This window comes from Homalodisca vitripennis, chromosome 8, assembly GCF_021130785.1.
Source record: "Homalodisca vitripennis isolate AUS2020 chromosome 8, UT_GWSS_2.1, whole genome shotgun sequence".
In the NCBI taxonomy this organism is placed as follows: domain Eukaryota; kingdom Metazoa; phylum Arthropoda; class Insecta; order Hemiptera; family Cicadellidae; genus Homalodisca; species Homalodisca vitripennis.
In genome coordinates, this window is record NC_060214.1 from 19,045,659 (window position 1) to 19,071,200 (window position 25,542).

The window sequence follows — 25,542 nt, forward strand, 5'->3', positions numbered from 1 at the left end:
TCAGTACTTCAGATACTACAGTACGCTTACACTACCAAAACATTACTATTAACGGTTACAATATTGACACTATTCACGTGATATACCACCAGTGTTTAACCTTCAAAGCTGTATTGTATCTACTGCTAACTGCCTCACACGCTTTTCGTAAGCTTCGTCCTTGTATGAGCACTTCTGGTACAACCACGATCAAGAAAATTTGTCAAGAGTGTATGTTTACAGCCATTGTACATGTACTTTATTATAAAGTGGTCTGACACTCGAGCTTTAAGTTCAACCAGAAATGTACGAGTAAAAAAATATATTCGTATTAAAAAGTATACATCAGAGCTTAGCGCATTCAAATTGTGTTTGGCTATTTAGTATACGTAACTGTCTCTTAATTGCAGTTTACAATTTGCAGGCGCTTTGATAAATTTTATATTTTGCAACGCCGCCCGGTGGTGAGTTACATCAATGGGCATAGCATATAAAACTTCTGCGTGTAAAAAGACATACACATAGAAATTTTCATAATGATCGGTCAAATAGTTTCTGAGCCTATAACGGACATACTGACAAACATTCATTTATATATATATATATATATATATATATATATATATATATATATATATATATATACACATAGTTTTATATTATATACATTTGATATTTGGAGATCACAAGACACACGAAATCTTACCTTTATTCCGTCTTCGCCAAAAGGGATATTTATATTGGCTCTCTTTATATTTTCACAATTCAACTCGGGCGAGAGCAATGCCCCGTCTCGGGTGTACTCCCGGGTCTACTGTGTACACATCGCATAACCGCATCACAAAAAAAAAAATACTAATATTTATTTATTTTTTTGGGACCAACCCGTATTAACACATCATCGTTAAGTCAAATGAGCTTTTAATCGCACACTGATTTTCATACGACAACTCGCAAAAAGTGTAATTCATCTTCAATGTCACGTATCACTTTAGTCTTTATAATATTTAAAATAGATCTTCAAGTATTACTATAAGTATTCATTAGAAAACTAAAGTACCTTTAACACTTTTTAATGTATATTTCGGATCCATTTATTTCATCATCTAGTAGCAGGTCATGTTTTATAAAACGAATTATCTGTTAATTGTGTAGATATTCTTATAATAAATAACTTTCTAGACATTTACCCTTAGTAATTAATCCGAGCAATATAGATTTCAATTAAACGAAAATAACGAACTTTGACATTAGCGAATAAGAATTGTTTGTTTGCGCAATCCGTTGATTATGCCGAAGTGGAGTTTGTTTTTCTCTTTTAATTAGCTGAGCTTCAGCGAAGCCTGTCACTCGTGGAGCTGGACAATTCCATGTCTGTCCGCTCAATACATCGTAGACGGACTGACCTGTAGACTTGAAATTGTACATATATACGAGAGACACTGAGTTCGATGATGGTACATGGATGGATTTGGCTGAGCGTTAGCGGATGTTTGTGTGGGTAACCGTGATGGCAACGAGAACATTTCAGGATAAATACATTTGTAAAAAAAAATAAACTCATAAGAGATAGAAACCCGTAATGTATTAATACATGTACCCTAACTATCTCAGTATATTTAACACTGGTATGAAACCCAAAGTGAATGTGTGTTGTAGCAAGATATGCGGGGAAAAACTTCATATGTAGACTGTACATTTGTTTGTATGATTGTTTGTCTGTCTATCTGTCCGCAGGACAAGACGACATGTTACGTCAGCGAAGCCGGTTGCGACACTAGGTGTGATGTACCTTGTAAATATTTAAAATCCTAGTATTTAAGATGATATGTTATTATTAGTAAGTGAATGATCCATGATTTGAGGCAAGATAGGATTATTAGATTACTAACGGTGGTCTTAATGTGATTAGGTCTGTGCATTCGACACAATTAGGAGAGACGCTTAGTTAAAATCTCTGGACACTTCACAACAGGGTACATCAGTTCTTCCATATCGTATTCGTCAGACAACTGTCAAAAATCCTGTTCAGTAAATTTATCAGGCCATATAAAACAATAACTATCCTGCCAAGAGGCAGAGTTAGCGCTTTGAAGGTGGGGGGGGGGGGAATTTTGCAGAGATATCACACTCAACCTAAAAAATCTTTAAATTCCTTGCTAATTAATGTCTCTATAGCATAATGTACCACAATATCTGGATTTTACACGACGAACTGTGTGCTGGAGTAAGCGGATGTGTGGTTCTGTCGTGACGATCGCCATTTACTGTTGGCCTCTGGTCAGTCCTCGGTGGTTGGTTGGCGAGTGCAGTCCTATTGTGTCCTGTATTCTGTAGTTCAGTTATAATAATTAGTGTTATGTTCAGTTTTTATTAAGTGCATGTTTTAGAGTTAGCGAAGTTGACACACAACATGGTGGTTGTGATTCCTGGCATATGCGTGTCACAAAGCTCTGGTATTATTTGTTTATTTTAACGTAGACTGTAATTATGTACTGGGTTAGAGATCATATTACAAACTGATGCGCACAGTCGTAGTCTGTAATCGATTACAACGTGTTTACACACGTGACACGGCAGAACAGTGTCTTTCTCTTCAGTTTTCAAGATGGTGGAGTTCTGAATATTTCGTAAAAGTTACGAGTGTGTTGACATGCAAACCTCTGTCATAGTAGTCATAGTACCGTGGTTATATTACAAATTAAGTTTTTGACCTTGGAAGATGACACACAAACGTAAACTTTACCTTTCTTCCCACTGATAGGGAAATAATATTTTTATGTTCTTAACCATGTTCCTAAGTTTGGCAGTCCATCGTAGGCTGACTTACTCGTAGGAATACTTATGTATAAGCAAAACGAAATCTGTAAAACCACTATTTGTTATAGCCAATAACTGTAAATCCAATTTGATGTATCTAATAACTACTAACCCAACTTCATTAGCCAATAATTGTAAACCCCATCTTAAATGTAACCAATAACTGTAAATCCAATTTGATGTATCTAATAACTACTAAACCAACTTCATTAGCCAATAATTGTAAACCCCATCTTAAATGTAACCAATAACTGTAAATCCAATTTGATGTATCTAATAACTACTAAACCAACTTCATTAGCCAATAATTGTAAACCCCATCTTAAATGTAACCAATAACTGTAAATCCAATTTGATGTATCTAATAACTACTAAACCAACTTCATTAGCCAATAATTGTAAACCCCATCTTAAATGTAACCAATAACTGTAAATCCAATTTGATGTATCTAATAACTACTAAACCAACTTCATTAGCCAATAATTGTAAACCCCATCTTAAATGTAACCAATAACTGTAAATCCAATTTGATGTATCTAATAACTACTAAACCAACTTCATTAGCCAATAATTGTAAACCCCATCTTAAATGTAACCAATAACTGTAAATCCAATTTGATGTATCTAATAACTACTAAACCAACTTCATTAGCCAATAATTGTAAACCCCATCTTAAATGTAACCAATAACTGTAAATCCAATTTGATGTATCTAATAACTACTAAACCAACTTCATTAGCCAATAATTGTAAACCCCATCTTAAATGTAACCAATAACTGTAAATCCAATTTGATGTATCTAATAACTACTAAACCAACTTCATTAGCCAATAATTGTAAACCCCATCTTAAATGTAACCAATAACTGTAAATCCAATTTGATGTATCTAATAACTACTAAACCAACTTCATTAGCCAATAATTGTAAACCCCATCTTAAATGTAACCAATAACTGTAAATCCAATTTGATGTATCTAATAACTACTAAACCAACTTCATTAGCCAATAATTGTAAACCCCATCTTAAATGTAACCAATAACTGTAAATCCAATTTGATGTATCTAATAACTACTAAACCAACTTCATTAGCCAATAATTGTAAACCCCATCTTAAATGTAACCAATAACTGTAAATCCAATTTGATGTATCTAATAACTACTAAACCAACTTCATTAGCCAATAATTGTAAACCCCATCTTAAATGTAACCAATAACTGTAAATCCAATTTGATGTATCTAATAACTACTAAACCAACTTCATTAGCCCAATAATTGTAAACCCCATCTTAAATGTAACCAATAACTGTAAATCCAATTTGATGTATCTAATAACTACTAAACCAACTTCATTAGCCAATAATTGTAAACCCCATCTTAAATGTAACCAATAACTGTAAATCCAATTTGATGTATCTAATAACTACTAACCCAACTTCATTAGCCAATAATTGTAAACCCCATCTTAAATGTAACCAATAACTGTAAATCCAATTTGATGTATCTAATAACTACTAAACCAACTTCATTAGCCAATAATTGTAAACCCCATCTTAAATGTAGCCAATAACTGTAAATCCAATTTGATGTATCTAATAACTACTAAACCAACTTCATTAGCCAATAATTGTAAACCCCATCTTAAATGTATCCAATAACTGTAAAACCAATTGTTAATGAGTTTTTAAGAGATTATTTGTTTTAGTAAAATCTGTTTGCATTTAATTTTATGTAGTCAATAACAGTAAAACGAATTTGATGTAGTCAATAACTGTAAAACAAAATTAATTGTAGTCAGTATTTGCAAAATCTGTCTACATGAAATTTTATGTAGTCAATAAACCAACTTGATTTATTCAATATTATAAAACCAATTCTTTAATGAATCTTGAAGATTTATTTCTTTTAATAAAGATAAAATAATAACATAAAACACTAAATAAAATATGCTAAAACCATCCTTTTTAACTAAAATATACTGAAGAACAGCGCGACGGAAAACAGGAAGGTGTGAGGAACAGAAGGGAGTTTCTGTTGTTAATTATATAATTTATCTCTGCGATGTTCAACAGGTGTAACAAGTAATTTACAAGCAATGAATGAAGCATCATTAAATGTGCTCCAGGCAAACAGCATTCACTATGACCCAGGATCCACCGAACCATCAAACTCCTGAGTGGAGGGAAATTAATGTACCTAATGATCCCCCCGTCCATCCAGCCCTACAACGCTACTTGTGATCAACAGGTGTAACAACGTAACAACATGTACGGTAGATACGGAATGAAGCACGTCAAGTAATTGTTAACAATCCGTGAAAAGAAATGTGAAGCGAGTGAGAACACTGCATTATTAAATGTGCTCCAGGCAAACAGCATTCACTATGACCCAGGATCCACCGAACCATCAAACTCCTGAGTGGAGGGAAATTAATGTACCTAATGATCGCCCCGTCCCTCCAGCCCTACAACGCTACTTGTGATCAACAGGTGTAACAACGTAACAACATGTACGGTAGATACGGAATGAAGCACGTCAAGTAATTGTTAACAATCCGTGAAAAGAAATGTAAAGCGAGTGAGAACACTGCATTATTAAATGTGCTCCAGGCAAACAGCATTCACTATGACCCAGGATCCACCGAACCATCAAACTCCTGAGTGGAGGGAAATTAATGTACCTAATGATCCCCCCCCGATCCTCCAGCCCATCCAACCCTACACCACTTGTAATGAGCTTTGTGTTAATTTTGCTCAACCAGTTCCATTATGCCTGTCTTGTTCTGAGTTCCAAATTTGTTGACTGAATATATACTTGATTATTAAATCAATACCATTTGAACTTAATCGGACAAACTTAATAAAAATGTCAATATCAAAGTGTTACATTAAAAAGTTTAAATTATAATTTCATAATCAAAAGTGTGTATTTATAGCTTACAGAAACATGCTTTGAACATTATATAGTATTCACTAAGAAATATGGAAGAACAAGAAATGTTGTTGTAAACCTCTTCTTTGGTTCCGTTTGAAAACACCAGATAATGCAATTGTCGTATTTATTGCATGCGCAAGTGCAAAGAACAGAACACAAGGGTAATGTGGGTCAAACATACAAACGTAACTTGAACGTTTCTACAAAGCAAATATTAGTACAGTTAAAGTACTGTACAGGGTGTCCCGCAACTGTTTGGACAGAGGTATACCAAGTTATTGCTCATGTCAAAACAAACATATGAACATGGATCTTCAGTGCTTAGTTTCCTATCTGTCTTTCTGTTTGTGTTTTTTTTATTTTAAAAAATTAATACCTTCAAAAATAATTAATTGAATTATACAAAATTTGGCTCATATGTTTCTAATAACAAGACAATTTACTGAAATATATCATGAAACATCATTAGTGTTTTCAAAATGGCGGCCATTAAAACTTTAAACTTTGAATATCTTTAAAAACCAGCAATTTTCCTTAAGAATTATAAGAATATCAGTTTTTAGATAATTTTATCACAAATCTAATGACATCAAAAGTATTTAAATCGAATAATAAATAACTGATTTAGTGCAGATTTACTGTGACAAGACATGGTCCACATCGAGAGCTGCCGTTTATTAAGTTTTTGTGTTGTTGGCTATTCGCTGAGAACCTCAATGTGGGCCATGTTTTGTCACACAGTAAGTCTGCAGTATGGTGAAATGTGTTTGTTTTGACCTGAGCAATAACGTGGTATACCTTTGTCAAGAGAGTTACGGGACACCCTGTATATGCAATTATGAAACTTACATTTACGTAGTGGATAATTAATGAGGCGTATGTTTATTTACATTATAATTACATGAATAATCTGTGTGTGTGCTGTGTAGTGGGCTCTTGAGTTTGGGCTGCTACTACTTAATGCTTGCACACCACTATGCCACGGGTAGATAGATATCTTTATTGATCTTTAAACATTTACATTCAAAGGATCTCGTCACAATATGATGCAGTTACATTTTCAAAGTTAAAACAGATCAAGAATTATATTCAAATATATATATATATATATATATATATATATATATATATATATATATATATATATATATAAACAATGATAATAACTGTAGTCTATGGATACTCACAGGTACTCTATGGGTTGTGAAATGTTTTGTACGAGCTTCGTGATATACATCTGGCTCACAAAGTTTCATAAACATCTGACACGAAAAGACTGAATTCTTATTTAAATTATTTAATTACGGTTTAATTTATCTCCACATGGAATCGTATTGTGGGGGGTCTGTGCAAACAACCATTTAATGAAAGTTTTCAAATTAGGACTTGATCCAACTGAGAAGGAAGGACCCGATCCAACCGAGAACCTAAAAAGACTCGATCCAAAGGAGTACCAAAGGACCGATAGAACGTGACGTAACAGTACGGTAGTGCACAGACGTACCAACTGGCCTTTTATTTTTTACACTAATATCAATAGAGCTCTTCCATGGAACAATATGAACCTATGTACCAAGTTTCAAATCTCTAGGACATTTCTATCAAGAGTTATCGCACAGACGTACAAACTGGCCTTTTATTTTTTACACTAAAATCAATAGAGCTCTTCCATGGAACAATATGAACCTATGTACCAAGTTTCAAATCTCTAGGACCTTTCTATCAAGAGTTGTCGCACAGACGTACAAACTGGCCTTTTATTTTTTACACTAAAATCAATAGAGCTCTTCCATGGAACAATATGAACCTATGTACCAAGTTTCAAATCTCTAGAACCTTTCTATCAAGAGTTATCGCACAGACGGATGGACAGTTTACATGATTACAAGAAGGAGTTCCTGCGGGGAGTTAATAATACTAACCCATTAGTTATGTCAATTACAGTGCAAAATCATCATTACACATACATAGCGATGGTGAGCAAGGTTGAACTAATGTGAGTCTTTTGTTTAGCTCCAGTTCACCTTCCTCTTAGTGCAGCGTCTGGGATCTGACGCTGTCACAGTCTTGACTCCTGGAATCTAGAGTCATGTTCGTCTGAAAAAATCCGGCTACGAAGAAGCTCAAAATGAAATCTACATCTTTTCTACATCAAAAACACCCAGATTACAAACTATAAGGAACGTTAACCCTAACAGGTGAACTGGAGCTAATTCAGTGTTCCCATCACTCCATAGCTTGTAGAAGTGTACATCGAGTATAAGTTATTTTATTTATGCAGATGATATGTACGCTCTTATTGTTGAAATCATTACTTGTTGAAAAGTAAGGCGGATCGAATGATACTAAAATATGTTATTGCAGTGCAAAACCTTCATAGCTTCCCCTAATTTTGTGTGTGTGTGTGTGTGTGTGTGTGTGTGTGTGTGTGTGTGTGTGTGTGTGTGTGTGTGTTTTGCCTGTATGCCCTTTATAGAATCGTAAACTATATTTGATCGGTTATTATGAAAATTTGTATGTATATGTATTTTTTACGGAGAAGGTTTATTTGCTATGCCCATTGATGTAACTAGCCACCTGGTGGCGCTGCAAAAGATAAAAGTTTTCAAAGCGCCTGCACACTATAAACTGCAATTACGAGACAGTTACGTATATTAAATTGCCAACACTATTTGAAGGCGCTGTTATGTCTGTTTCTTTAAGATAAATTTCTCGTTGAACTTAGTGTAGACTTAGTGTGGACTTTATAATAAAGTACATGTACGTGTACAATGGTTATAAACATACACAGATCTTCTTGATCTTGGCAACAAAGCAAACTCTACATCGGCGTTGTAAATATAATTCACTTGAATCAGAAGTGCACATACACGGGTAAAGCATACGAAAAGCGTGTGAAGCCGCAGAAAACAGCTAGTCGAATATAAATTGTACTAAATTTGCAGATGATGTAGTTCCCACACACAGTTTGACATAGGTTGTAAACATTCGCCGGTGAAGCAACGTTAAACTAATAGGTGTCGCTTGAATACAAATTGCACTATTTATGTAAATAGCACCGTTCTCACAAACAGTGAAAGATGTGGAGTGATACAGTTGTGTTCAATTACGAACACCTGTTAGCTCAGTGGTGATGGATTACCTGTGTCTCCCGGTCTCTATAGCGCACAACGCCACCCCAGCGCTTCACAGCGCCAGGGCACTTGTAAAAGTCGGTTTATAATCAAGGGGGATCGGTTTGGAGCGGCAACGATTCTGATTACGATCTCGTCAGTCGGTTGCGTGCGCACTTTGATCACTTTCATTCGCTGAGCGTTAGTGAAGATTATCACTTGTGAGATCCGCTCGATATCTTGGATAAGTTTTTTTAGAGCTCTATTTCAGTGTATGCAACGGTGAGTTTGATGATGATAAATACTAATCCATGATATTTTTTGGCTGAGCGTTAGTGAATGTCTTTACATTCATATCAAGAACGTAGGAAAATATGTGGGTTGGGGGATCCAGACAACCGTAGTGGACAGAGAGTAAGGCCCCATTTTGTTCCTTAAAAAGTTCTTGGCCCGTTTCTTTGTTGAGAACGATCTTTCAGCAGTACATATCGAGTAATACGGAATTATTTAAATAATAATAATCGTTTACTAAAGAAATTGGGGGGGGGGAAGTCCGGAACCCCTTGGTCCCGGAGTGTATTGATTGTATGTTTGGACCCCTACGTCATTGATTAGTCTTATACGTAGCATGTTGACAAGAAAATAGCAGAAAAAATAAATTTTTAAACAAACCTAGTACAACTATATGATAGTTTAACATTCGACATGTAAACACCCCTATGTACACTTTTATTCGTAAAACAAAGGATTTTATTTTAAATTTTTGCATGAAACTTCATTTCTGCATACACCAGAAAGCGTTCAGATGTGGTCCATGTCAAAACGTAGCATTTCGCCGATCGTCACTGAAGGCAGACATATTCTCTTTTCTGATTCAAACTGATGTAAAAAAGTGTTTACGTTATATTATCTATCTGTGCGCAGAGTACCTCAAGAATGAAATGGGCTTGAAATCTTGCATGCAATCTGAGTGAGACCAGTCACGTGACACGTGGTGTGGTGTACCCCCGCAGTCTTCTATCAGCAACTATTTTAAGTCAGTAAATTATCAGCTAAACTTGTCTCTTATCTACAGTGGCGTAACCGGAGGGGGCATTGAAGTGCATCCCCCCCCGAAAGTTTTCAAGAAAAAATATTTTAAGAATATTCAAATGTCATTAGATTATTAATCGACTTAAAATACGCTATAAATTGTACGCTCAATTAATAGTACGTACCTATTAGGTAATCATAACTAATAATGTAGCCTAGTTCTAAGTATCCCTGCCATGTCAAATCAGGCCTTGATCAAATGGAAGTCGATTTAAATTGTTGGGCTTCCGCTACGATAGATAATACCCGCGCATATCGTACGCTACTACGCACCTTTGGTACGCACTTCCGTTGCGTAGTGGTTAAAAGCGTATTTGCGACTTACTACCATCCTCGATTGTACAAACTAATACAACCAATGCTACTATCCAAAGTGTTCGATATAAATACAATTTTTCGTTTACAGCATACTTAATTTCCATCATTTTGTAAGACTTGGTTGATGAGCTGTTATTATTTTGATACTATGTAAGGCACCTATGTTGCAAGTTTTCTTCTTTAATTCTAGATAAGATAAGCAATGGTTTGTGTTGAACAATTCTTTTAAAGTAAATACTCGTAAATAAATACGGAGGCATCGTTCACACTGGTTCACTCGGTTGACTTGCGTCTTACTGTGGTGATGAACTCATGATGAACCGCTAAGAAATAAAAAAAAGTAAAGTAAAGATGTATTATTTTACCAGGCGAAGTTAGGGCTAAAAGGCCCTCTCTATCTGGGGACCAACGGCTTAAAGTCGATTTCCGAATCACCACCGATGGCCGGGGCAGGCGGACTGCTTGCAAGGACGTCCAAGCAGCAGCCTCGCTCGACGTTGCTTAATCCGGTCATCTTGCAATAACCGTTGTACCCGCTACACTGCGCCATTGGCAAAAATAAATCTGAAAGTGCTGAATCGAAAGTCAATTTATAAAATTGTATCCACTGTGAATATCTAGGTGATCGGTCCGCCCTTGACGCATACAGTGACGTCACGCGTATCCGACCGGCAGTCATCGGCGAGGCGTACCCAGGAGAGGACAACAAGCATTTAACTCGTTTTGTATGCAAGCGTACACCTCAGTATAATCGTATACAATTTACTTTACTTAATTAAATTGAACAACGTTTCGGCAATCATTCATTTGTGAATCTTGTTCTGTTTTTTCACCAATTCCGTGACAATACCTAATGCTTCTGGTGCTTGGATTCTGATATACATGTTTTTTGGTTGATGTATAATGTATACTTTTTACTAAATTCTGTAACACGTGTTGTGAAATTTTATTTTTATTTTTAAGATAAGAAAAGTGTATTTAGGTTCTAATCAGATTTATATCAAAATTGCGTTTTCAGAGTTTGTTGTCCTTCTAACTTGCTTTACGGTTTACGACTACAGAATATATTGTAACAGCCTACAGTAATTATAGTAATTTGGTCAAGAGTTTTAAAGGCAACGAACTGCATATACAGTTACATAATACCGATTTCATTTACTACTTGCCATTTAAAAATACTCAAAATTTTCTTTAAATATACAAATAACTGGCATCCTAATTATACTAGATGTAAAATTCAAATTGTATCTTAATTAATTGAAAGAGGTAATTAATTATTGTGTCGTATTAAACCCACAAATTTGTAGCGTCAAATGTCATCAAAATTCTGTAACAATTACATTGGACATGAATATTTATGAACTGAAAGTCGAAGATGATAAAATATTCTGCATTGACTTTCAGTAAAATGGTGTATTTTGATGAACTGAAATTCGAAGCTAATTAAACATTTCATTGCATTAAATCACCATATTGATTTCACCCATTGGTCATTATTACAAGGAAAATGCTGTATTTAATAACATTAGCCGATGTGTTTAACCCTTTCAGTGCCAACGTCCGACTACACGGACGTACATAAAATGTGCAAGAAGAGCCAGCGTCCGACTACACGGACGTGTTTTAAAATATTCGTAAAAAATACAAAAAAATATCTAAACAATCCAAATGTTGTTATAATTGTATTTATAAAGATATAAACTAATAGAACACATTCAGTTGAATGTATTTCCATTACATTAGTGTTATAAATAAAACAAAATCAAGTGGCTGTGAACGTCGCTAGTCTGAGTCAGCTGTCGTCTGTTGTTTACTAACCAACTACGCAGTTTCGCCGATTGCGCCGAGCTAACTTGTTTCGTTTATTGTTGTAAAATTTTTACAAAATGAAGCGTATTGCATCACCTCTTAGTGAAAACACTGTACGGAGAGTGTTAGAAGACGATAGTAATGTTGTTGTGAGTGATAGTGAAACGGAGAGTGTTTAGCAAGATGGGTACTTTGGGATTATACCGACCACACCCAAACATGAATCGTTATTTGACATTTTGATTCTACTGATTACTAGATTAGCTTAGAACAATATTTCGTCAATATAAAACAGGAATTGTCTTATCGCAAAACCCCTCCCCATCCTCAGACAGGGTCAAAGTCGAGCGGTCTAGTAGATAACGTGCCGTAATCGGGATTCTCGAGAAAGATAAGCGACCTGCCGTAATCGGGATTCTCGAGAAAGATAAGATAACAGCGACAATAATACCGATCACAATACCTGGAAACTTGTTGATAAATGGAATATTAGTTCTGTTACTTAATTACATCGTTTTATAAGTTCATTGAAAAACGTTTAAGCGTTGGGGGCATATAACGGAATCTGACCCCATTAACAATTGATAATCGTTGTAAGTTTGTAATTAAAGAGTTGTTTTTTCGTTCTATAATGTTTATTTCTTAAAATTTTTATTTTTGTGTTCTTCATACTGGTGTGGACGGTATAATCCCAAAGTACCGCAAGATGTGCGAAAAATCCAAATACGCGTTATTTTTTAAAAACAATGATAAAACCTTTATTTTTGAAGATAGATGTAAAAACTTTTTTGTGTATGTGTTCAAAAGTATGTGGAGGTTCAAATACATACTCAATTTAGTGAACAAGGATTTTTTTACTGGCCTTATATTTACACCAAACTGAAAAATTCATCATAAAAATTTTATGTAAGTAAAAGTTTTTCTAGTTTTATATTTTTAATGCACGTTGTAGTAAATTTATTTTCCAGTATTAATTTAAAGCACATTGTTTAGAGCAAAACAAAACAAAAAGTAACAATTTTCATAAATAAATAACAAAACTGTGACAGTTTTTGCAAACTGCTGAAAAATTGGCAATTATAGCCTGGCTCTTCTTCTACGCGCACTAGGGAGAATGTCTGGCACTGAAAGGGTTAACATTCACTTTTATTGAACAAATAAGAGAATCACACAAATTGAGAAAACTCACTGAGCTGTATAACAGTGGAAGAAGACGTGACGGCAGGCGTCCTCCAGGACGAGGACGAGGTAAGCTATGTGGTCCTGCGAGTGAAGGACGGAGACTGTGATGCGGAGGCTGGGGGTGACCATGGCGGAGTCCACCGGCAGGAAAGCGGCGTGGGTAACGGCCACCCTCTTACTCATGCAGAACTCGAGGATACGTTCCAGAGTGGTCTCTGGGTCCGGGGTGTGATCCGGCAACGTGAGGAGCTTCACGGGGCTGTCCGGGTCTCCGGAGACGTCAAAGTGGTTGTTGATGACGGCGGAGAGTTGGAGCCTGGAGTGCAGCGAGTGACACGACTCTCTCAGCCTAGTGAGCCTGCCCGGCTCCCGCTGGATGGTCCTGAGTCCTTCCAGAGCCGCCGTGGCCAGCAGTGGAGGTAGCGACGCAGAGAAACAGTAGCCCAGTCCGGACGCCTGTTGGTGGTCGACCAGGAACCGAGAGCCCACACAGAAGCCACCGACCGATCCCAGGACGTACTCCAGACTGCCGATGATCAAGTCCACGTCCTCCCTCGGCACCCCGTAATACTCGCTCACTCCTCGCCCTGTCTTCCCCAAGACGCCGAAGGATATGCTCTCGTCTATGACGATCCGGACTTTGTGCTTCTTACAGAGTCTGACCAAACCGGGCAACGGACAGATCTCGCCCGTGTTGATGTAAATGCCTTCCGCTATCAGGTACCTTCGTGACCTGCGAGCCCTTCTCGGGTCCTTCAAATCTTCTTCCTTCACCTTGTCGAGTATCGCCTCCAGGTCTTTCGTGTCGTTGTGTTTGAAGAACTTCACCGTGCTCTTGGAAGCGTCCAGCCCCCTTTGGATGGCGAAGTTCCTCTTCTCGTCCACAAAGATGATGTCGTCCTTCTTGGCGTACGCGGGTATCGCGCTGGCGGCCGTTGCGAACCCGTACGCGTAGACCAGAGCGTCGGCGAGACCTGTGAACTCCGCCAGTGACCTTTCCAGCTCCAGGTGCTCCAGTGTCGTGCCGTAAAACCCTCGCGGACCGCACGCGCCGACGCCGTACGTCCCGATACACTTTGTCGTCTCGGCCTCGATTCTGTCGTCGCCGACAAACCCGAGGTAGTCGTGAGTGCTGAAGTTGAGACATCGGACGCCCTCCAGCTCGACGTAAACCCCTATTTTGCCGGTCACCACTCGGGGTCTCAGCGCGGGGTGGGTGGCGGGAACGTCGCCGGTCAAACTTTCCGGCCTGTAAGCGTTGATCAGCTCCTCCTCTTCATCTTCCGTCAGGACCGATCTGTGGTTGCTCTTGTTTTTCTTAAATATCAGCCAGATGACTCCCAACAAGAGTGTAACTTCCAACGCGATCAAGGTAATCTGTCCGTTGTGAGCATTGCCGAGGAAAGAAACAAAGTCCCTGATTGAAACCATTGTAAAAGTGTTTCAGTAAAATAATGCTTTGAGAATAATCCTCACCGCAACGTGTATCTAATGTCACCCAGTTGGGAAATAGACCAATTATTGTTGATATCCAAACCAACAAAACGTTAATCTTTCGATGTAATTGTTATTGTCTACCAGCTGGGATAATTCAATATTAAGCTATTAATTGCCAAAAACAGATGTTGCTTGCCTAACTGAAAACCTCATTATGTACTTCGTGCGAGTCCATCATGATACGAGTAATAGACTAGAGCCAGAGTGGATCGCTCTTCTTGCTGCTAAAAATAAATAAAACTTAGTTTAAATTTTTCATTTCTCAAGATTTATCAAATTTAAACAGTTCACAATAATTCTGTTGTACATGGTCGATAAAACATCCTACTTTGTAGAGAGCAACATGAAGAAGTGAAGTTCTCTAATTAAGTCACTTGCAAGTGATCTCACTTAAACTTAGCTTTAATAATATGATATACTTCTAGCTGACTGCAAAATATGTTGTGTGTTGATTATCAGAAAATATTTATTAAAAATACTTTATTAAAGTGATACAGAAGTAGGGGGACTAAATGATTCGCTAATTTCATCCCAACTCTGTTCAGCGTTTTATAGAAATGTGCTTAATGTATTAGACACCGTAAGTTGAATAAAATACTGGATTAAAGTGATACAGAAGTAGGGGACTAAATGATTCGCTAATTTCATCCCAACTCTGTTCAGCGTTTTATAGAAATGTGCTTAATGTATTAGACACCGTAAGTTGAATAAAATACTGGATTAAAGTGATACAGAAGTAGGGGAGTAAATGATTCGCTAATTTCATCCCAACTCTGTTCAGTGTTTTATAGAAATGTGCTTAATGTATTAGACAACCGTAAGTTTGAATAAAATACTGGATTAAAGTGATACAGAAGTAGGGGAGTAAATGATTCGCTAATTTCATCCCAACTCTGTTCAGTGTTTTATAGAAATGTGCTTAATGTATTAAGACACCGTAAGTTGAATAAAATACTGGATTAAAGTGATACAGAAGTAGGGGAGTAAATGATTCGCCTAATTTCATCCCAACTCTGTTCAGTGTTTTATAGAAATGTGCTTAATGTATTAGACACCGTAAGTTGAATAAAATACTGGATTAAAGTGATACAGAAGTAGGGGAGTAAATGATTCGCTTAATTTCAATCCCAACTCTGTTCAGTGTTTTATAGAAATGTGCTTAATGTATTAGACACCGTAAGTTGAATAAAATACTGGATTAAAGTGATACAGAAGTAGGGGAGTAAATGATTCGCTAATTTCATCCCCAACTCTGTTTCAGTGTTTTATAGAAATGTGCTTTAATGTATTAGACACCGTAAGTTGAATAAAATACTGGATTAAAGTGATACAGAAGTAGGGGAGTAAATGATTCGCTAATTTCATCCCAACTCTGTTCAGTGTTTTATAGAAATGTGCTTAATGTATTAGACACACCGTAAGTTTGAATAAAATACTGGATTAAAGTGATACAGAAGTAGGGGAGTAAATGATTCGCTAATTTCATCCCAACTCTGTTCAGTGTTTTATAGAAATGTGCTTAATGTATTAGACACCGTAAGTTGAAATAAAATACTGGATTAAAGTGATACATAAGTAGGGGAGTAAATGATTCGCTAATTTCATCCCAACTCTGTTCAGTGTTTTATAGAAATGTGCTTAATGTATTAGACACCGTAAGTTGAATAAAATACTGGATTAAAGTGATACAGAAGTAGGGGAGTAAATGATTCGCTAATTTCATCCCAACTCTGTTCAGTGTTTTATAGAAATGTGCTTAATGTATTAGACACCGTAAGTTGAATAAAATACTGGATTAAAGTGATACAGAAGTAGGGGAGTAAATGATTCGCTAATTTCATCCCAACTCTGTTCAGTGTTTTATAGAAATGTGCTTAATGTATTAGACACCGTAAGTTGAATAAAATACTGGATTGAAGTGATACAGAAGTAGGGGAGTAAATGATTCGCTAATTTCATCCCAACTCTGTTCAGTGTTTTATAGAAATGTGCTTAATGTATTAGACACCGTAAGTTGAATAAAATACTGGATTTGAAGTGATACAGAAGTAGGGGAGTAAATGATTCGCTAATTTCATCCCAACTCTGTTCAGTGTTTTATAGAAATGTGGCTTAATGTATTAGACACCGTAAGTTGAATAAAATACTGGATTGAAGTGATACAGAAGTAGGGGAGTAAATGATTCGCTAATTTCATCCCAACTCTGTTCAGTGTTTTATAGAAATGTGCTTAATGTATTAGACACCGTAAGTTGAATAAAATACTGGATTGAAGTGATACAGAAGTAGGGGAGTAAATGATTCGCTAATTTCATCCCAACTCTGTTCAGTGTTTTTATAGAAATGTGCTTAATGTATTAGACACCGTAAGTTGAATAAAATACTGGATTAAAGTGATACAGAAGTAGGGGAGTAAATGATTCGCTAATTTCATCCCAACTCTGTTCAGTGTTTTATAGAAATGTGCTTAATGTATTAGACACCGTAAGTTAAATAAAATACTGGATTAAAGTGATACAGAAGTAGGGGAGTAAATGATTCGCTAATTTCATCCCAACTCTGTTCAGTGTTTTATAGAAATGTGCTTAATGTATTAGACACCGTAAGTTGAATAAAATACTGGATTAAAGTGATACAGAAGTAGGGGAGTAAATGATTCGCTAATTTCATCCCAACTCTGTTCAGTGTTTTATAGAAATGTGCTTAATGTATTAGACACCGTAAGTTGAATAAAATACTGGATTAAAGTGATACAGAAGTAGGGGAGTAAATGATTCGCTAATTTCATCCCAACTCTGTTCAGTGTTTTATAGAAATGTGCTTAATGTATTAGACACCGTAAGTTGAATAAAATACTGGATTAAAGTGATACAGAAGTAGGGGAGTAAATGATTCGCTAATTTCATCCCAACTCTGTTCAGTGTTTTATAGAAATGTGCTTAATGTATTAGGACACCGTAAGTTGAATAAAATACTGGATTAAAGTGATACAGAAGTAGGGGAGTAAATGATTCGCTAATTTCATCCCAACTCTGTTCAGTGTTTTATAGAAATGTGCTTAATGTATTAGACACCGTAAGTTGAATAAAATACTGGATTAAAGTGATACAGAAGTAGGGGAGTAAATGATTCGCTAATTTCATCCCAACTCTGTTCAGTGTTTTATAGAAATGTGCTTAATGTATTAGACACCGTAAGTTGAATCACTAATAGTTATAAGACGTAATAAGTTGAAAACAGTTGGATACTAAACGCCGTAAGACTAAATGTGTTTATTTCCTCATGACTCTGTGTGTTCAAGAGTGCCACAATACACCGTAAATTGTAACAGCAATGAGTTAACGCACTAAACATAAGGGCTCATATTACGTTGAACAAGGCATAGGAGTATCACACAAAAATTATGAAGGAAACAGGATTTTGAAATCGTTCAGTGATACAAAACATCGTTTGTACCACTGATTTTTTGTACCGTTAATCGATGGCAAATGTTCAGAAAAATACTGTTTCATTCACAATCCTTCCATCGTCAAAAACAGTTCTAACAATGAAAAAAATATGTTATAACTATATTTCAGTTGGAACAGTAGTATGTGATAATAAGTTTCATTTGTAAGAACATTGTTAGTAGTTCTCATGTTTTCAGGACAAGTAATAACTTTCAGACACTTAGATATTTGTACATGTGTAGTGCCTCACAATAAGTGGAGCAGATTGTATAGGGGATGTCTGGATGACGCTAATATGCGATATTACGTGCAGCCAGCAAACAACACGTCATACTATTACATCCATCTCCTTCGTGCCTCTATGTACTTGTCAGAATAAACACGTTCCCAGATCTTCAATAAGAAATACACTGGTATTAAATAAACATATTTCTAAAATCAATATAAAGATACATTAGGAAGGTAACGATAATTGTACAACTTTATTGTAATAAACTGTTTCCATGTTTATTTAAACTTTGAAGTCTACAATATGATACTAATCAATAAAATATATTTACATGAATTCAGACCAAAAAGATGAAATTAAACATTGTTTGTTTGAAGTTTGTTTTTTATGATGGTAGGATTGTGAAGGGAACATGATTTCTGGATATTTGCCATTGTTCAGTGATATAAAAAATAATTAACACTACGTTTTCGAATTCTGCAATCTGATCTCTTCTTCAGGTAAATAACTAACATAACACATAATTACGAATTACAGCGTTGTGACACGCGTAAGTCAGGAATCACAACCACTATGTTGTGTGTTAACTTCACTAACTCTAAAACATGCTCTTAATAAATCAATAAGAGAATGCTCTTAAACTGAAATAGAACAGCTCCTTTATTGAGTGTACGATCATTAGGCTACCCATGTACCATGTAGCTATTATTACAACTCGTTTAAATATAACTGTGCATCCATTTTGTTTAGATTGAACCACGTAATGTTCAGATGTTCGCCTAAACACTTTAAAGCATGATATATTAATAGCTACAGGCCGAGAAATTCTTGTGATCTCCTAGATGCGCGAGAGGGGAACCGCGGCTGGGAAGGAGAGAGAGCGGCGGTGGAGGGGAACGCACAGGCTGAGCACGTGACTTCCCCCTCCACTCCACATGACCAGTAGGCTACTGCGCATCCTCGGGCCGAGAACCACATGTAATCTTTCGACCTACAAACCGCTCTGGAACTCATCAAGCTCTATGTGACGTGTGTAAACTGAACTTAACAAATTTGAACACAACAAATAAAATCCAACGTATTAAAACTTAACCGTTCCTTGTCAAGAGACTTTTCACCTAAATTATCAATGTTAAGGTCTGCTGTAAATATTGTGCCCTGGTACAAATACATGTGATAATAGTTGTCACTACTACATTAAACAAAAATGTAGAGATAGAATTGAGTGGAGTTAATTATCAGTTTCATAATGACAAAATGCAATAATGAATGTTTATTGTAGGAGGACTAAAGCGAATTGATATCGGTTAATGTCATTTTCAAGTCAATGTATTTTGTTGTATCGCTGATCATTACACAATAGAGCTTGTATGCGTGTCTAAAGCTCAATTGTGATATTACTGTATTACAATATTTCACTAGACTTTTGTACAAAAGATGTAAAACAAGATAGAATTATGCTATCCGATGTGTCGTAACAGGCTTCGCTGAGATTAACAATTCAAATCTATAAATAGCTAATATCATTGTCCAGATGTCCTGCGGACAGATAGACACTCGTGCAAAATAAGAACTTGACACATCATGGAACTCATTCTTGTAGAAATCAAGTTTCATGCATAATTTAAATTCTATATATGACGTTTTTCTTTACGTATCTTGCCATATGATACATTCAGATTTTCGTTATAACGTTCGGGAATATAACTGCCTCCTGCCGGAATTTTGAAAAATACGTATATAAAATGATATTTATATATTAATTTCAGTTATATGGTGTCCATACATTATGGACTTCTGCCTTAGGTATGACGAATATTTGTTTGATACATGAATTTCTATTTTAACGACCCTAGTGTTTTCCATTATTGAACTATTGTAAGTGTAGTAGAAGTTACTAACCCAGCAGGGATCACTTCTGGCTGGTTTATTCTTTCCAGTTGAACCTACACTAGGCACAGCAAAAACCGATTTGTCACTTCAATCTGGGCAACCCCATGGATGTCCAGAAGCGGCACATCACTAACCGCAAATGTCGAGATTCTGGGGTGCAAGGGTAATTCGATAGGTCTAGTCTACTGCGCGAGATGACTGTTGGAGTTTGGTGGGGTTCGTTCCCTAACTATTAGGGGTTCTTGCTGACCTTAACAAAGGTGTGCCACCCCCTGTCTGCTTTGACTGGAGAGGCTGGTTCAGAGCTGTCCTTCCTTTCTTCCGGGGGGAAATGCCCTAATTCTTCCTCATGGATCTCGATAGGAGGCGGCCCCCCTAACCTTACTCATCCTTAATATCCTGTCACTCTGGAAGCAGCGCTAAGGTTCTTACAGGACTAAGTGCAATTTATAAGTTTCTTGTCCTACGAGAGCCAAAGAAAAAAAGTGTAGTAGAAGCTACTGAATTGATTACTACTTGACTTTTGAGAGACAGCCATGTAATTATAACATTGTATAATATAATTATTAGCTACGATACAATTTTTTTCTTTTTTAGAAAATATCGAATCGGGTGCTTTATAAGATTCAGGACAATTGTGTTCTCTGAAAGAGTCTCAGGCTGAGACGCAGAGACCAATCTCTATATTTTCCACATATTCCTCGACCTTGGAACCTCCTTGGGTTTGACTACAGTACACCGGATTGAGATGCCGCTAACATTCGTGTGTTTATGTTACAGATCTGCATATGACAATGTGACCAAGACTAAGGTGGCCATCAAGAAGATTTCACCATTCGAGCACCAGACCTACTGCCAGAGGACGCTGAGGGAAATCAAAATCCTCACCAGGTTCAAACATGAAAACGTGAGTATCTGCAACCATAGGTGTGACTTTAGTTATAGCATCTTTGATCATCCGTAAGGGGTTGGGTGGCATCTTTCAGAATGTTTTTTTTTCTGGAGGTGAATATAAGTAAATTAATTGATTCTGATGGAAAGTGTCTCTTGACAGGGAAATATATTGATATAACTGACACAATCCATAATTGATCAGAAATAGAGTGATCGTTTGGCTATGTCCAGTTAATGGCAACCGTTGTTCAAAAAACCGTTTTAGTATCCGCACAATGAAATTGTCCAGAAATAGTTATAGTACCCATACAATCCGCAATAGATCAGAAATAGAGTGCTCGTGTGGCTATGTCCAGTTAATGGCAACAGTTGTAGAATGCAACAGCTATAGTATCCTCACAATCCACAATTGACAGAAATAGAGTGCTCGTGTGGCTATGTCCAGTTAATGGCAACAGTTGTGGTATGCTACAGCTATAGTATCCTCACAATCCACAATTGACAGAAATAGAGTGCTCGTGTGGCTATGTCCAGTTAATGGCAACAGTTGTGGTATGCTACAGCTATAGTATCCTCACAATCCACAATTGACAGAAATAGAGTGCTCGTGTGGCTATGTCCAGTTAATGGCAACAGTTGTGGTATGCTACAGCTATAGTATCCTCACAATCCACAATTGACAGAAATAGAGTGCTCGTGTGGCTATGTCCAGTTAATGGCAACAGTTGTGGTATGCTACAGCTATAGTATCCTCACAATCCACAATTGACAGAAATAGAGTGCTCGTGTGGCTATGTCCAGTTAATGGCAACAGTTGTGGTATGCTACAGCTATAGTATCCTCACAATCCACAATTGACAGAAATAGAGTGCTCGTGTGGCTATGTCCAGTTAATGGCAACAGTTGTGGTATGCTACAGCTATAGTATCCTCACAATCCACAATTGACAGAAATAGAGTGCTCGTGTGGCTATGTCCAGTTAATGGCAACAGTTGTGGTATGCTACAGCTATAGTATCCTCACAATCCACAATTGACAGAAATAGAGTGCTCGTGTGGCTATGTCCAGTTAATGGCAACAGTTGTGGTATGCTACAGCTATAGTATCCTCACAATCCACAATTGACAGAAATAGAGTGCTCGTGTGGCTATGTCCAGTTAATGGCAACAGTTGTGGTATGCTACAGCTATAGTATCCTCACAATCCACAATTGACAGAAATAGAGTGCTCGTGTGGCTATGTCCAGTTAATGGCAACAGTTGTGGTATGCTACAGCTATAGTATAGATGGGGCGTAATGGTGCGGTTGTGTCTAGCTAATGTCAACAGTAGTTGCTAATTAATCCGTGTAGCCACGAGTAGTGCAGCCTTGTAGTACACAGCCGCAGCTAATGTAACCTCATTTGTTGCTACATATTCATCCACAATTGACAGAAATAGAGTGCTCGTGTGGCTATGTCCAGTTAATGGCAACAGTTGTGGTATGCTACAGCTATAGTATAGATGGGGCGTAATGGTGCGGTTGTGTCTAGCTAATGTCAACAGTAGTTGCTAATTAATCCGTGTAGCCACGAGTAGTGCAGCCTTGTAGTACACAGCCGCAGCTAATGTAACCTCATTTGTTGCTACATATTCATCCACAATTGACAGAAATAGAGTGCTCGTGTGGCTATGTCCAGTTAATGGCAACAGTTGTGGTATGCTACAGCTATAGTATCCTCACAATCCACAATTGACAGAAATAGAGTGCTCGTGTGGCTATGTCCAGTTAATGGCAACAGTTGTGGTATGCTACAGCTATAGTATAGATGGGGCGTAATGGTGCGGTTGTGTCTAGCTAATGTCAACAGTAGTTGCTAATTAATCCGTGTAGCCACGAGTAGTGCAGCCTTGTAGTACACAGCCGCAGCTAATGTAACCTCATTTGTTGCTACATATTCATCCACAATTGACAGAAATAGAGTGCTCGTGTGGCTATGTCCAGTTAATGGCAACAGTTGTGGTATGCTACAGCTATAGTATAGATGGGGCGTAATGGTGCGGTTGTGTCTAGCTAATGTCAACAGTAGTTGCTAATTAATCCGTGTAGCCACGAGTAGTGCAGCCTTGTAGTACACAGCCGCAGCTAATGTAACCTCATTTGTTGCTACATATTCATCCACAATTGACAGAAATAGAGTGCTCGTGTGGCTATGTCCAGTTAATGGCAACAGTTGTGGTATGCTACAGCTATAGTATAGATGGGGCGTAATGGTGCGGTTGTGTCTAGCTAATGTCAACAGTAGTTGCTAATTAATCCGTGTAGCCACGAGTAGTGCAGCCTTGTAGTACACAGCCGCAGCTAATGTAACCTCATTTGTTGCTACATATTCATCCACAATTGACAGAAATAGAGTGCTCGTGTGGCTATGTCCAGTTAATGGCAACAGTTGTGGTATGCTACAGCTATAGTATAGATGGGGCGTAATGGTGCGGTTGTGTCTAGCTAATGTCAACAGTAGTTGCTAATTAATCCGTGTAGCCACGAGTAGTGCAGCCTTGTAGTACACAGCCGCAGCTAATGTAACCTCATTTGTTGCTACATATTCATTGCCAGCTTTGACCCTTTGAACTTTCCTCCTGTCCTCTGTGTGTACATGTGAAGTCCGCAGATGTAGTTGAGTGCCCACCAACAGGTGGAGCCCCACTGCACACCTCTCATCTCGTCTTGTGATATTCCTGGAATTGATTTATAGAGTTTTCTGTTGATTTGTAATGCGAGTTTATTCCTTATTAATTGAACAATTGATTAAACTGTATTCTGTGTATATAAACTTTCAACTGTTTAGCTAAATACCTACAATACATTTCTTACTCGGACGAAACCCACTTCTTTCTGGATATTTTTGTTAATATGGACCGGTGTTATTGGCTGAGAGTTAGTGAAGCCTATCGCTGTAGGGACTGGTAAAGTTAATATCTCGCAAACGGACTGACCTACAGTATTAACATTTGCATGAGATTGTATTAACATATTAACAACGCCGAGTTGGATGACGGCACGTGGCATTCCATGGGATTTGGCTGAGCGTTAGTAATTTTTTTTATTGGTCTTACGGGTAAAATGGTGGCAACGAGGAAAAAAGCAGAATAAATCATGTTTTTTTAACAAATTCACCTTCCTCATAGGAGATTGTAACAGGTGACATATTAAAACATGTACTCTTAATAATTCCACAAATGTTACAATAATTTATGGTAACTTGGTGTGTAAACTTTTATTATTTAAACACTGACATAAAACCCAAATTAATGAAAAAACTATGAATGTTTTTGAGAAAGACATCATCTGTAGACTTCAGATTTTGCATGAAACTTCATTTCTACCCGGGCAAGAATGGTTCTAAGAAGTTGCATGTCCAGCTATGGAATTTGGCTGAGCGTTATTGAAGCGTATCACTCAGTAGGGTAACCAATTTTTCTTTTGTTTGCCGGGGTGGAGGGGAGTTGATACACATTTCTGTGCCGTATGATTGTCTGTAGTTCTAACTGTCAATAAAGAAATGTGCTATAGACTTGAAATTCCCAATGAACATGTGTTTTGCGACACAATTTTTACTATTTATTTAACACATGCCATAAATGTTAAAAAGAGGAATTGGAAAAATTATATTATTTTCCAAGATGTGAGATTTGTGGTTTCCATCATGACAATTTTGACATATTGTATTAATTTAACAAGTAACGAAAAGATATTTATGTTTTAAAACACGTGACCTGAAATTAATCTTTTTTGTTACAGTGTGAACAGTCTTTTAATGATTCTAAGTTCAATTTACGATATGCGATAACAAAGAAAATCTGCGTACATAATATCCCGAATGACCAGAAAGTACCTTCTGTGATATTGCCACTTAACTATGTCTCTGAGTTCAATGTACGATATGCGATACCAAAGAAAATCTGCATACATAATATCCCGAATGACCAGAAAGTACCTTCTGTGATATTGCCACTTAACTATGTCTCTGAGTTCAATGTACGATATGCGATACCAAAGAAAATCTGCGTGCATAATATCCCGAATGACCAGAAAGTACCTTCTGTGATATTGCTACTTAACTATGTCTCTGAGTTCAATGTACGATATGCGATACCAAAGAAAATCTGCGTACATAATATCCCGAATGACCAGAAAGTACCTTCTGTGATATTGCTACTTAACTATGTCTCTGAGTTCAATGTACGATATGCGATACCAAAGAAAATCTGCGTGCATAAGATCCCGAATGACCAGAAAGTACCTTCTGTGATATTGCCACTTAACTATGTCTCTGAGTTCAATGTACGATA

The 25,542-nt window shown here is 37.0% G+C and overlaps 2 protein-coding genes across 2 annotated transcripts in view; one reads left to right on the forward strand and one right to left on the reverse strand.

The window, feature by feature from the left end:
- The window catches only part of LOC124367387 (mitogen-activated protein kinase 1), a 317,508-nt gene that overhangs the window by 252,737 nt on the left and 39,229 nt on the right, over positions 1–25,542 (forward strand). Inside the window, exon 2 of the mRNA XM_046824163.1 lies at positions 21,098–21,224. Coding sequence (XP_046680119.1) covers positions 21,098–21,224 — 127 coding nt within the window. The remainder of the gene's footprint in view (positions 1–21,097; positions 21,225–25,542) is intronic.
- LOC124367385 (serine palmitoyltransferase 1-like) lies at positions 13,201–14,808 on the reverse strand. The gene has a single exon (XM_046824161.1). It carries the CDS (start codon positions 14,678–14,680, stop codon positions 13,253–13,255), a length of 1,428 nt encoding a protein of 475 aa, XP_046680117.1. The 5' UTR covers positions 14,681–14,808; the 3' UTR covers positions 13,201–13,252.